We start from the raw sequence: 15,200 nt of genomic DNA, 5'->3' as shown, positions 1-15,200 counted from the left end.
TGCAATGTCTGCCAAAAATGGGAAGTGAACCGCGAATCTCTATCAGAAACTATACTCGACGGTACCCCATGCAATCTTACTATTTCCTTAATGTACAGGTGGGTCAACTTAGCCATAGGCATTCTCAACTTCATTGCCAAGAAATGAGCACTCCTAGTCAACTGATCTACCACAATCCAGATCGTATCATGACCCCTAAAGGTTTGGGGTAAATGGGTCCCAAAGTCCATAACTATGCTATCCCATTTCCACATCGGTATGTCCAAAGGCTGTAGAATTCCACCGGGTCTCTGATGCTCTACCTTCGCCTTTTGACAAGTCAAACAAGCGGACACAAACTAAGCCACATCCTTCTTCATACACAGCCACTAGAAGGTTTCTTTAAGATCCTGGTACATCTTAGTCATGTTAGGATGCAAACTAAGACGACTCTTATGCCCTTCCTCAAGGATTAACCTTTTCACCTCAGTATCATCGGGTACACACACCCTACCTTGGAATCTCAGTACACCATGACTACCCATTGCAAAATCCTTCGCTTCATCTGATCCAAGTTGTTCTCTCACTCCTTCTACACTAGCATCTGCCAACTGTCTTTCTTTAACAAAGTTCAAGAAGTCACTAGATATAGTCAGAGCGCTACATCAAATGAACTCATATTCTAATTCAACTTGTAACTTCATGTCTATGAATTTCTCTAGTAGCTCCAACTCCTTGATCATAAGGTGTGCAATATGTACATTCTTCCTACTCAACGCATCTGCCACTACCTCAAGAATTCCATCCACCTCATTTGCCTCATGTTCAACTCCTTCTGATCAAACAAATACTTGAGGCTCTTGTGATCACTGAATACACGAAACTAGGCACCATAGAGGTAGTGCCTCCAGATCTTCAAGGCCAACACTATAGCTGTCAACTCTAGATCATGAGTGGGGTAGGTTCTCTCATGCACCTTAAGTTGCCTCGAAGCATATGTCACCGCTTTCTTCTCTTGCATCAACACACAACCAAGCCCTAGATGAGAGTTATCACAATAAACCTCAAAGGGTTTACCAACATCTGGGATAACCAAAATGAGAACACTCGTCAACCTTCGCTTAAGCTCTTGAAAGCTTCCCTCACATTTATCCGTCCAAGTAAAAGGTTGGTCTTTCCGGGTAAGCTGTGTTAGAGGTGCCACTATCTTTGAGAATCCTTCAATGAATCTCCTATAGTAGCTAGCTAAACCCACGAAGCAGTTGATCTCTGTTGTCGACTTGGGACTTTTCCACTTAACCAATGCCTCAATCTTTGCTAGATCCACCGCAATGCCCTGTGCAGATATCACATGGCCCAAGAATTGTACTTCATTTATCCAGAATTCACACTTGGACAACTTAGCATATAGTTGCTTCTCCCTCAGAACACCAAACACTAATCCCAGGTGTTCGGCATGCTCCTCCTAAGTCTTGGAATAAATGAGTATGCCGTCTATGAAGACTACGACAAACTCCAAGAATGGCCTGAAGATCTTGTTCATGTAGTCCATAAACATAGCTAGAGCATTGGTCACACCAAAAGACATAACCATGTACTCGTAGTGTCTATATTGGGACCTAAAGGTTGTTTTCTGTACATCATCTGCCTTTACCAAAATCTGGTGATATCCTGACTGCAGATCTATCTTTGAGAACACTGACGCCCCATGCAACTGATCCATCAGGTCGTCTATTCTCAAGAGGGGATAGTTATTATGATCGTCATCTTGTTCAACTGTCTATAGTCCACACACAGACGTGAACTCACATCCTTCTTCTTCAGCAAAAACACTGGTGCTCCCCATGGCGAAGTACTAGGTCAAATGAACTATTTCCCCAATAGTTTCTCTATCTAACTCTTGAGTTCTACCAATTCCACCGGAGCCATACGATATAAAGCCATCGACATTGGGGTGGTGTCTGGTACTAGGTCAATCGAGAACTTAGTCTCTATTGGGAGGCAACCCTAGTACTTCCTCCGGGAACACATCCTCAAATTTATGTACTACCTATGATAAATGTTCCTTCCTCCTTCTTCTTCTTCTTCAGATTGTCATGGCATTTGAGTTACATGTAATTGTTTACTATTTTCTATAATTATTTTTTATTTGTTCACTACTATTTGGTACATTGTTTTTATATTTATCCAGCTATAATTTCTCTTTTGAAATTTCACATTGAAATTTTTAGGGTTAAATATGTCTTTAATCTCTTAACTTTTAATGAAAATTGAAATTAGTTCATCTTCGAAACTTTGGTCCAATTTAGTCCCCAAACTTAAAAAATGTGTCGATTTAGTCCTTTTAACTAAATTTTGTTAAGTTAATTTAATGTTTCAAATATATTTTATTATAACATTTGAGTTGTTTACACTGTTTGACACATTTTCGCTTTAACGTTAACTGAGAAACGTGTTTGAAACGTGAAATAAACTTAACAAAATTTGGTTAAAATGACTAAATTCACACATCTCTAAAATTGAGGTTCTAAATTGGGCCAAAATTCTGAAGAGAGACTAATTTCATTTTACAGAAAGTTAAGAGATCAAAAATATTAATCCAAATTTTTATGATATCATATTTTATTTATTCTAATTTTTATTTTTTATAAAAATTATTTAATTTATATCTTGAACAATGAAGGATAGATGTAAGTGCTCGTTATTCAAGGAAAATAAGAATAAGACAATAATTTAATATCCATAGTGTTCCGGTAAAAATCCGAGGGTCTTTATCTAATATAAAAACATAAGGATCTCTTGACTTCAAGTAAAAAGCCAAAGCAGGCCAAAAAAATGGTTCAGTCCCTTGGCCCTGGGAATTAATTTTTTATTTATAGCGAAAACTGATTACAAGTTTTTTCTTTACAAGTTTTTTCTTCTTTTTTGAATAAACGTAGAAAGATATAATCAACAAAATAAAAAATTACATGGTCAAAAATGGATTAGAAATTTAATCTAAGCACCAATATCCTTGAGCCAGCTGTGAGTCAATAATCATTGGTTAGGTTCCAGAAGACTTGAATATAGGCCCAATTCGGCCCAAAAGAGGCTCTTAACTCATTGACATTGAGGTTGGCTATAAGTTGACCTTACCAATTGGCCTATTAACGACCTTCAAGGTCACGTGACTTTACTTTGTGTACGACTTCCCTAGAGATCGGTTTTCGGACATCTCTAGTGAATCGATTGTCATCTCTAGTGATAAAGATAAATTTTCACTTCAAAAATAAAGAAAAACGTAATCAAACAATACTCACTTTATTCAATTGTCATTCTTATTTATCTCTTTTTAAAAATTGTTTATCCTCAACCCTTCATTTTAATTCAAATCTAATTAAATAACACGTTAGTTTGAATAAAGGAAATAAAAAACAAAGATATATTTTTCCATCTTTGAATTTCAAAGACATGATGACTTGTGAAACTAGTAATCAGATTTGTTTTTATAATCATTTTACTTTGGTGATACTTAGTTTTTGTTACAAACCTTATTAACAACTTTTATTAGGAATTTTTATATTTTTTTCTCGTACACTATAAAAAAATTAATATTACCAATTATCAAATTTAGTCATTAATACTAAAATTCAACAATAAATTAAAATTATCAGCAAATTATTAATGATATAAATTTTTTTGGTAAAGTCTTAATCTATAAATTTATTGATGAAATAGGAATTTTATCGATAATTTAATTTTTTCAAATAAATACGTGCAGTACTTTATGTTTACAAGCCAAAAGTTTTTATAAAAAAAAAAACTGAAGTATATGTTTTTAAAAATAATTTTGTTGTAAAATTTGTTAATAAAATTTGATAATTAAACATTTAAAATATATTGGTAAAATTTGTCGATAATTCATCAAAATCAGTAATTTCAAATTTTTTTGCAGTAATATAATTAATCGAGAAAGTTTGAATTCAAAATTTTTATTTTGGTTTAGAACGAGTACAATACACTGGTGATGGAATATCTTTATGGAAGAACTTATAATTGAAACCTTCAAATCTGACAGTTTCTCATGCTCTTTAAAGCATACATTTAGATGTTTTTCCCAAAGGAAAAAAAAAATCCTTAAGGCAATGGGTCTATGAGTTGAGAGTGATGTCAGTGTCTTATGTGGTTAGGCTCAAATCTTATTGGTGTTGTTCTCTCCGGTGAAACCCCCTCTGTAAAACCTGACAAGTGGTATCAGAGCCGATACTGATGGTTAATACTGGCTCAGACGAGTGTAGTACCAGTGTAGTCCTAGTATCGAAAGTCTTCCTGGCAAGAGTCCCAGATAAGGGTTCCAGGTAAGCGTGTCCCGTTAAGAAGAACGGCGGTACAGAAAAGGACAGAAAAAGGAGTACTCGTGGTTCGTGGTTGGGCAGCTTCCGCTGGAGGGGGAGTGTACCAATGTGGTTGAAGGGACTCACCCTTAAGGGGAGAGATTGTTAGGAATCCAAGTGTGAGTCTAAGTCCCACATTGACTAGAAATGAGAAAGTAGAGCACTATATAAGAATAAAGACCCATAAACCTATTGCCTTGAGGTTTTGAGTTGAGAGTGGTGTCAATGTCTTATGTGGTTAGGCTCAGATCTCATTGATGTTGTTCTCCCCAATAAAACCTCCTCTGTAAAACCTGACAGAAACATCTTGACTAGAACAAAATGCATAGATATGATTGATATAATTCTAGTGTCAATTTTGATGAAAAAAAATTGTTATGCTTAAAGAAATTTAACCAAAAATATCAAATTGTATCAATTTTTAAAAAATCAAAACCAAACTAAAAAATTCTATATGACTAACTTAATATTTTTAAAAGAAAAAATAAATAAAAAATATAACTCAACAAAATTTTGAAACCTACAAATATTAGCTGAAGTTTCGCCAACTAAATATATGACATGGTCTTTCAAGTGAATATTTGAAATGATCTTTATGTTTCTAACACCGGTTGAGCATTTTAACTGAATTTCTTTCCTTTTTCCGTTTATTACTTTTTACATTATCAATTTTAACTTAATGTCAGTATTTCTCAAAATTTACAATAATGGAAAATAACATATATTAAATATTATTTATATATCACAAATTTAAATATAATTTCCCTATCTATAAAATTGTTTATCAAAATCTTTAGTATAGTATATATAACGATTTATTTATTATAAATTTTATTCCGCTCAAAACACACCTAAATACTGGTCATTTTAGAAGATAAAAACGAGCAAAAGAACAAAAGAGCACATAGTATTTATTTGGTTTATGCACACAGTAACGATAGTATCCAGAAACCTCTGTTTCTATCTGACACGTGTACTCTCTAGATGAGTCTGAACACGCGTTTGAAATACACCTTCGTCAGTTTTATTCCAATCAAAATTTTCATGAAAATGAGCCGTATGAAAGAGGAAAATTATTTAACCATAAAAACTAAAAACTATATATTAAAATCTATAGACTAGAACATTCTACTCATAAATATCTACCTGGAAAAATCTTGTTGAAGACTTGGATCATTCTCAGCCACATCATCAACATCAAATCCTCAATATAGATTTTTGTACCATAATGTCCCACAGTGGTGCCCACATGACTTTTTTGTGTATGTATATAAACACTTCGCGTGTTGCAGTGCAAAGCATCCATGTATGAAGAATTGACCATAGTGTTGCAGAAAAACAAAATCTTTCTGTTATATTCGAACACCCTTTTGAAAAAAGAACGAGATGTGTGCCCTAACACGCAGCGATTTGCAGAGGATTTTTGAGAAAGTGGACGTGAATGGAGACGGGTTTTTGAGCCTGGAGGAGCTGAAAATGGTGCTGGAGAAGACGGGTTTCAAGTACAGTGTGGAGGAGTTGGAGTGTCTGGTGGGAAAGAAGAGGCTTGAGTTGAGTGAGTTCTTGGTGTTTTATGAATGTATGGTGAAGCAGAAGAATGGGGAAGAAGAAGGGGGTGATGAGATTGAGGATGTGGAGAGAGACCTTGTGAAGACTTTCAAGGTGTTTGATTTGGATGGAGATGGGTTCATCACAAGCCAAGAACTTGAGTGTGTGTTGAAGAGGCTTGGCATGTGGGATGAAAGGTGTGGGAAGGATAGCACATCCATGATTTGCTCCTATGACACTAATTTTGATGGCAAACTTGATTTTCAGGAATTCAAGGACATGATGCTTCTAACAAATTCTTGATATAGTGTAGTTTTGTACTGAGTTTTACACTTTCACTTCTAAGGGTCTTGGTCATTTTTTTTCTGGCCTTAAATTTTGTGGCTTGTTGTAAATTCTGTGTTAGTCACAATAACCAATCTCTTGGTATGGCATACAAAAGTTATGTAATTGAGTTCGTAGATTAAAAGTGTACAAGTGAGCTTCAGTAGTTGTTTGAGCTTAGTATATAACAGATCAACTTTCATGTATATCATGTATTAGTTAAGAGGTGATTTATGAACACCCTTCTTAAGAAAAACTTTATCAATATTTCTTACATTTTTCCTTTCCTGTTTATATCACACTCGATCGTATTAGTTATTATATATACTTATGTTGATGTCTTTTAGTTTCCATAAATATTTACCTTAGTAATGTTTATTTATGAAGGTGATTTATTCAAGGAAAATAAAATATGTGTTTCTAAATTATTTAAGTTTTGTTTTGATCTTTCTTTAAAAAAAAAACGTATTCAATTTTCATGTCTTTAAGTATCTTATTAGGTATTGTTAACTTTAAAATTTAGAATTTTCTTCAAAGTTTTATTCTTAAAAAAATATTTAAAAGTGTTAAGGAAGAAAGTATAATTAAATTTTTTTGACTTCGCGATTCTTAAATAATGTTAAATTAAAACAAACTTTCAATCAAAATCGGGAATAACATTTTATCTTTGAATCATTTTTCTTTTTTTATTGAGGGTCAAGAAATTGAGAGTTATTTTTAAAATCAGTTTTTCATTCTAATTCGCTGAAATAATATTTTTAGATCAATAATTACATTTGACATTTAGTTTAGAGCTTAATTATAATTTTATATTTAAAATAGCTTTCCAAAAGATTAAGAAATAAAACTATATTCAAATTATCTTAATCTCAACTTTTAAACGATAAACTATATTATTGTTCGTATTTAAAACACATTACATAACAAACTTTTTTATTTTCTATAAAGCATTGTCTTATAAGTTGAAAGAAGAATATATAAAAAAATATTTCAAAATTAAAAGAATTAAAAGTAGAGAAAAATTTAGAAGGATTAAAATTGAATTTTGAAAATTTACGATATAAAGGAAAAAAACAGTAGGAATTGAATTAGCTTAAATGACGATTTGAATTTCTTGTTTTTTATATTTTCTTAATTAGATTTTGATTGCAATATTATTGATTTAATAAAGATTGAGAATTTGTTGAAAGTAATACCTTTTACTTGATCTAGAGTATTTTCTTTTTATTTACGTGGACATATGTTATCTTTTTATTTACATTGATAAAATTATTTTTGGTTGTTGTGAATAATTTTTATTTTTCAATCAAGTTAAGATTTTCTCCGTCAAGAAAGTTTTTATTTTTCCTTTTTAATGGATGCAAATACATTTTTCGATTAACATTTATCGTTTTTGTTATCAATGTATACAAGACAAAAAAACTTCAATTAACAATTTCGTAAAAGCAACTCAATTAATATCAACTTAAATAATTGTAATTAACAATAACTGAAATAAACAAAATGGATCAAATGAAAAATCTTGATAAATTTTAACCAAAAAACTCAAATCAATCAAAACTAGGAAATATTTAATATTAATATTTTTATTATTAGTTAATATTAGAATAATATTTTATCTAAATAAAAAAATAAATTTTGATCAATTTAAATTATTTTATCCAAATAAAAATATTTAAAAATAAATAATTTAAAATTATATTAATTTAAATTTAATGTATTTAAATGCTTTATAAATGTTCAAATTTTCTATCTAACCTTCCTATAAAAGTCATATAGCATTAAAGACACTCCAAGGGAAAATTGAATAGTGCATTGACTTTGCTGGTTTTCTTAAAACAGTAGGTAGTTTTTTCTAAACCTTGGCGGTGCATGCGTGTTACATATGTCCTGGAAATAAAAAAAAAAGGAACGAAGAAGTGTAGTTGAAATTATTATATACTAATTCAATGAATTAGTTGTAATGTTTTGGTTTGTATTGTCAAGGTTGTTATCATAAGAAATTTTTTGATAATTATGCTTTTGTGGTTAGACGTCATGTAATAATAAGTAAGTGATTGAAATATCCATAAGTGATAATTAAATTAGGGTTGAATATTTAGTCTCTAATTTTTGAAGTAAAATTAAAAGATGTTTTATATTAAAAATTATATAATTTAGTATTTAAACTTAAAAATTAGTGATATAATAACATTAATATTTTTAACGTATTTAGTGATAAGTGTCAAAATTTAGTAAAATTTCATATAAAATTTTGGTAGTTCAGTTTTTAATTTGTGTTATATGATATTGATTTCCCTAGTCTAAGAAAAATGAACTTCAATCACATGTTTTCAAGTTTTTACTTAAAAGAAATCATTTGATCTCTATTTTGTGTATTTTTCAAGTAAATTAAGGTAGGAAAAGAAAAAAACATAAGAGAGGAAGAATGAATTAAGAAACACAAAGTTAAAGGAAGAAGTCCTGCCATAGTTCGCTCAAGCCAAAATAGTCTCGCCCAAGCGAGAACTGCTTAGATGATGATCAATTCTTGCCGCCATTCTTGCCTAAGCGAAAAAGACCTCGCCTAAGCGAGAGTTTGTGCATAGGACAATCAAGTTGGGCATTTCTCACCTAAGCGAGAATAGTTTCGCTCAAGCGAGATGACTTTTCTTCAACATGAAGTACCTTCTCGCTTATGCGAGAATCGAGTGGCTTAAGCGAAAACTCATGCGGTATAAATATTCCATGAATAGAAAGTGAAAGGAGGCTATAATTGATCTTGAACGAGCTTTGGAGAACCACGAAAAGTAAAGGATCCATACTTTCTAGAGTTTTCTTCTTAGCTCTTACGATTTCAATGGCTACCATGTGTGGCTAATCTTTTCTCTTAGGATTGAATATAATCGATTCAAACTTGGATGTAATATGGTGATATTTATATATAACATTTCTGTTTCTACTCAATATTGGTATTATTATTTTGTTCTTAATGCTTGATTCTATCTTATTAATAGACTCCTGATTATGATTTTTAGATCTAAGTATTTCTGAAAATCTGATCTGAACAATGATACTTGATGAATTGCGATTTTACGAATAGATTTCAATATATCAATTGCTTATAACACTTGAACATAATGCTTGATAGTTTGTTGAATATGTGAGGAATCAATATTCAGGGGACTAATCTTATGAATTTTATATGTGAGGAATCAATATAAATGATTTTTTAGTGTTGCATCAATATTGGTATTATCAACTGTTATAATGTATTTTCCTCCAAATTACAAACAAGTGAGATAGATGAAATTCAATCCAAGTTTACAAAAAGCTTTCTACTTTTACTATATTACTTTTATGCAAATTTAGTATTACAATTAACAATGAATCAAACAAATATCTACTTTTTGTATATAGGCGATTGAGATAATTATATATTTTAATTGAATATGTTCCTCATGGGATTGACACTATTACTTAAAACTCATTATACTAAGTGGACTTTTGGTACGCTTGCCAAGAGACTAACAAGTATTTTTGGCGTCGTTGTTGGGGAACAATGCTCTTTTGAAATCTCTAGTTATCTCATCGAGCTTTGTGAATATTTTTCTTAATTAGATAGTTTATTCAATTGTCTCCTTTGTACTAATCCTTGCTTGAGTTGTTTTGATTTATGTTCTTATGAGGTTAGATTTCTGAAGACAAATTGGCATTTGACCCAGAGATAGAAAAGATAGCTCGAAGGAACAGAGGCAAAAACAAAAAGAAGCAATGAAAAACAAATGAAGAATCTTCCAGTACTTCCATCACACATCAGGAAATAGAAAATTTGGCGAATCAAGGGCTAACTCCACCCAGAAGAACACTTGGAGACTATGCTATGCAACAAGGGTCAAGATACTTTTCTAACATAGCAATACCACCCATCACTAAAACATTGGAGATGAAGCCAACTTTCCTTAGCTTAATCAGTTCTCAATTCACTGGAATGGATAATGAAGATCCATGTACTCATATTTCTACATTCGATGAATTGATAGGAACTATGGGTTTTGAAGAAGAAGATCTAGAGCATGTATATATGCGTTTTTTTTTTCCTTTTTCATTGACAAGCAAAGCAATGACTTAAGTCACACCCAAATCAAATTTTGAATAATTGGAATGATGTAAAAGAGAAATTCTTGAATAGATTATTTCCACCTTCTCGTTACATCAAAGCAAAAGCTTATATTTCAACTTTTAGGCAACGACAAGATAAGCCATTCTGTGAAGCTTGGGAACGATTTAATTCTTTAGTAAGGAGATGCCTTAATCATGGATTTGAAGATATTACTCAGTTAAATATTTTCTACAATGGTCTGAGGCTTGATACAAAGATGATATTAGATGCAACAGCTGAAGGAACAATAATGTGGATGCAGAGAAAGCAACGAGAATCATTGAGGCATTAACATCCACAGATCATCAAGCTCAACATAATAAGAAAATTGTTCAATGAAAAGGAGTGTTTCATCTTAGTACTACAGATGCAATCTTAGCTTAGAATAAAATTCTGACTCAGCAAATTGAAACCCTAACCAAGCAGGAGTCTAAATTACTTGAGCAGTTACAAGTTATACAATCTTCTCCTAGTCAACAACAACCATGTGACTTTTGTGGAGGCAATAACCCAAATGGTCATTGTTCTTATTATAGTATCTCACAAGGAGAAGTTCAGTACATGAGTAATGAAGGAAGACCAGGTAATTTCTCCAATAATGGTAATTTTTCACAGAGGTGGAGAAACAATCAAAATCAGAATTTTGGATGGAAACAAGATGTTGGTCCTTCAAACAAACAACCTCCTTATCAACAACAGTAACAACATTATCCTTTTGAACATGACAGGACAACCAAATTGGAGGATACTCTGGAATGAAAGCTTCTTTGACCAATTAGAAAAATACAAAAGCTTCAATCAGAAATCCTGAAATACAAGTGGGACAATTGGCAAAGCAGCTATCAAATCAACAAGCATGTCATTTTTTAGCCAACACTCAAACTAATCCCAAGGAGCACTGTAATTCAATTACTACTAGGAGTGGTAAAATTGTGGGAAGAGGGTTGGAGATAACCTAGTTGTGGAGGAGGAAGTCTTGGAGGAAATAGAAAATGAAAGAGAAAAAAATGAGTGTGAGAAAGAGGAAGAGAAAAATAAAAGTGAGTATGTAAATAAAATAGTGAATAAAAGAGAAGAAAAAGAAGAAAAAAATACAAATAAGGAGAAAAAGAGGGAGAAGGGTGAGAAACATGTACCACACTTAAAGAACCTACCATACCCTCAGAATCCTTTCAAAAGGGAAAGGAAAGATAGTTTGCAAGGCTCATAAACATTTGTCAACACCTAATTTCGTCCGAGCAAATAAAATGTATTTTTGAAAAAAAAAATAAAAAAATAGATAATTAACATAAAAAAGGTTATAGAAATAAAAGAATAATAAAGTTTGTAAAAAGGAAAAATTAAAAGTTTAAAGGAAAAAATAAAAGTTTAAAGGAAAAAAGTAAATGTTTCGGTTAATTTGAAATAGAAATAAAAATAATAAATAAATAAATAAATTGTAATAACAATAATAGAAACTCAATTCTTATTTCTAATCACACTCATGTTTTCTTCTTTTCTTCACTCCAAAAATTCCCTCTTATACAAAGTTGTCACTGGTCTTTTTGCCACACTCCACTCACTTTTTTTTTTCTCTCTCAACACCCGTGGGACCCACACTCCACTCACATTTTTTTCTCTCACACACCCTTGGGACCCACACTCCACTCATTTTTTTTTCTTTGTCACACACACCCGTGGGACCCATCCATTGACCCATTTTCATCACCTCACCTTTTTTCTCTTTCACAAGCCTCATCTAAAATCACTAGGATAATAGTAGGATGACTACTCAATTTTGACAACATTTGTTACTACCTCACATGGCATCCTATATGGCATATATTTTCAATTTTCAATTTTTCTTTCAAATTCCACATTGGCAACAGAAGAGGGAAGTGAAAGTGGCATTTTTGTTTGAAAATTAGGGTATTATAGATTTCGAGAAGAAGTTATTCAAGACCTTTCTTTCTCTCTCGAAGAACCTCACCCTTACCAATGGATTAATCTAACACACTACGATTCTCACCAACAAAACACATATGTTGCTTCTCCATGAAACCCTCACGCACAAAGGGAGATGCCTTCATTCACCCCGAATCTTCAAACATTGCAATCCATTTTCCTGGGTTCGACCTCATTGTCGAGGTCATACTCATCGATTGGAAGCGCTAGACATTCTATTGCTGGCAAGCTTCAATCATCACAACCACCAACGTCCATTATTGAATCTTCATCTAGTTGGGTTATCTCCGATGAAACCATTGTGATCATAGTGATCTCCTTGTCCCCAAAACCTCAATCCTTGCCTTCACTCCAAAACTCCCTTCCAGCACTCAATATCTCTCTCTAGACCACAATTTCATTGTTCTCTCCTACCCTCCTTGCTGCCACACCCAATGACCCTCTACTTTCTCACTCAGCCTCTCCTATCTCTCCTTTACAGCCTAAAATAAATAAAAAATATAATAAAAACGAAATTAATAAAAATTAAAGGTTAATGAAAAGGAACTACTCATGGCTAGCCAAGGTTCAAACTCACATCCATCCAATTCCTAAACATATGCACAACCAACAAGCTAATACATCTTTCCCACAACCAAAACATATGTGAAATAAACCAACAATTAAACACCACACTAATGGCATACGTAGGACTCGAATCCAAATCCTCTCAAACACACCAAGTGTGTCTAACCACTTGAGCTACCATTGCTCCTTTCCATGTCTTAACAAAGTAATTCTCTTATAGGTACTTCCAACCCATAATTATTGGTAATTAATTATTTATTATTTATTTAAATTTCTCAGGTCTTACAATTGTCGCTCAAGCGGGAACGCGCTTCCCTGACTTAAGTTAGCAGTATGGGGAGAACTGATTCACAATTACTTTCTTCCCCAAACACTCACGCACGCTTTTCCTCACTCAATTCTCTCCAATTTATCTCACCAATCTTTACCTCCATATGCTAATTTCTCTTCAAGGTAAGTTTTTCTTCATTTCTTTCCATTTTCACCAAGCAAATTCTTGTTTTTATGCTCTTTCAAACCCTAAGGGTAGTGCACATGCTATGTTTGATGTGTTTTGTTCTTGTGATATGGGTTTGAAGGTGAACTATTGGTGGAACAGAATAATGTGGGTTATCTATGCATGAACTGATTCAAGAAAATTCGTATTTGGGAAATGCACCTATATTATTTGATGAAATGTCTTGCTTGGTTTGTTCTTGGTTGGACATTAGAACTTGTACATATAATAACATGGACCTTTTCATTGTCATTAACTGACTTGGGATGTTTTTCTTGGGTTAATTTTGATCTTTGCAAGAAAATGGTGAGAACAAAGACAACTTCTAGACTTCCCCCTACTAAACCCAACAAGGGGAAAAAGAGTGCAACACATAAGAGTTATAGATTGCCAACAAAATATACACCACCACATCATGAATGGGAAATAAAGTTCCACAACGAAAACCCCTCACAACATGAACACAACACTACCATTCACTCACTTATTTAAAAAGCGTACCAATCCCAAATATGGAGAACATGCATATGGATACACGAATTAAAATAACGTGCTAAGGCACAAAGGCTAAAATCACAACAAGCCCAATGAGAAATTGGTTCCACCACTGCGGCAACCATAATGGTCAAAGAAAAATTATATGGAAAGCAACACTTGATACCTTCAAACGTACTAATCCCATCAAAGCTAAAGATGACTTACATGAAGATAGTTAGACTACTAGGCATCACTTACAGCCCCACCACCATGCTAAAGTCAAATCACAAAAGAAAGAGAACAAATCATGCCTAATAAGAAGAAAAAAATCGTGAATGCACTACTACAACTTAACCCTTATGTGTATGCTATTGCTTTCAAAAGACTACACTCGGTAAATAGTTATTTTTAATCGCCTTAATATTCCAGTCAGCATAGGCTATATGTTTCTCTTTTATCATTGAGAGGGGTGTCTTTTCGAAATTGAGAAAAATACATTTGACAAAAATTCTTCAACACACTTTCAAAGAGAAATAGAGATACTACAATTTTAGTGGTTGTTTGTGAAGTTTTAGAGCTATGATTGTCACCATCTTGATTTTGGAAGAAGATCTTTGATTGGCTAGAGAAAGCTAATCATCCAAGTTTTGTTAATCATATATTCATCGTGTTGCTTAGTGTTTCTAGTGTGATTTTAATTTGCATGAGGGTGTTCTTGTTATGTTGTGTGTTCTTCTTGTGTGTGTTTCAAGAACATTGTGTTTAGGTGTATATTTCAAGAAATTGTTTGTAAAGAACCTTGTAATTTCCTGTTATAATGGAAAGTCAAGGCTCAGGCTATTCTGACTAACTAGATGTAGCTCCTTGTAAGTGAACCGGTATAAAAACTTTGTGTGCATTGTTTTAATATTTTCAACAACTCACATTATAACATACTACATTAATAAAGTTAATAAATTGAATCTTTGTGATATAATTCATTGTGATCAAGTAAGCGATCAGTTAATCTATCTATTTCATATTATCTTGACTGATCTTTGATCATCAGTTACTTATATTTGATAAAAGAGTCTTGTGTAATAAACAATTAAATTCTCTGGCAATTTTTCAATTTGTTAATTATTCTTTTTAATCGGTTAAATGTCTGGTTCAGTAGTGTTGTTTACCTAAATCATTTGGCCAATCTGAATCAAACGGAAGTTTTTCATAAGTTCTAATTGAACACCAATTTTAACAAGTCTATTTCAACTCCCTCCCCCCTTTCTTGGCTTTGAACTTTCTTCGTGTTTAGTGTAAGACCCGAGAAATAGGAATGTTACATTTAGAACGAGTAGACAAGTCAACACAAGCA

General features: G+C 32.5%; 1 protein-coding gene across 1 annotated transcript; it reads left to right on the top strand.

Annotated features, from left to right (window-relative positions):
- The first annotated feature begins 5,636 nt into the window (after window positions 1–5,636).
- LOC114194011 (probable calcium-binding protein CML44) lies at window positions 5,637–6,430 on the top strand. Its single transcript, XM_028084034.1, has one exon. The coding sequence runs from the start codon at window positions 5,739–5,741 to the stop codon at window positions 6,201–6,203; it is 465 nt and encodes a 154-aa protein (XP_027939835.1). The 5' UTR covers window positions 5,637–5,738; the 3' UTR covers window positions 6,204–6,430.
- The last annotated feature ends 8,770 nt before the right edge of the window (window positions 6,431–15,200 follow it).

The sequence above is a fragment of the Vigna unguiculata genome, chromosome 8, assembly GCF_004118075.2.
Source record: "Vigna unguiculata cultivar IT97K-499-35 chromosome 8, ASM411807v1, whole genome shotgun sequence".
Classification (NCBI taxonomy): Eukaryota; Viridiplantae; Streptophyta; class Magnoliopsida; order Fabales; family Fabaceae; genus Vigna; species Vigna unguiculata.
The sequence above is the reverse complement of the archived record's forward strand: the minus strand, read 5'-3'. Positions and strand labels throughout refer to the sequence as shown.

Excerpts from the sequence above, each read along its gene's own strand:
- LOC114194011 (XM_028084034.1), top strand. The coding sequence starts at position 5,739 with ATGTGTGCCCTAACACGCAGCGATTTGCAGAGGATTTTTGAGAAAGTG.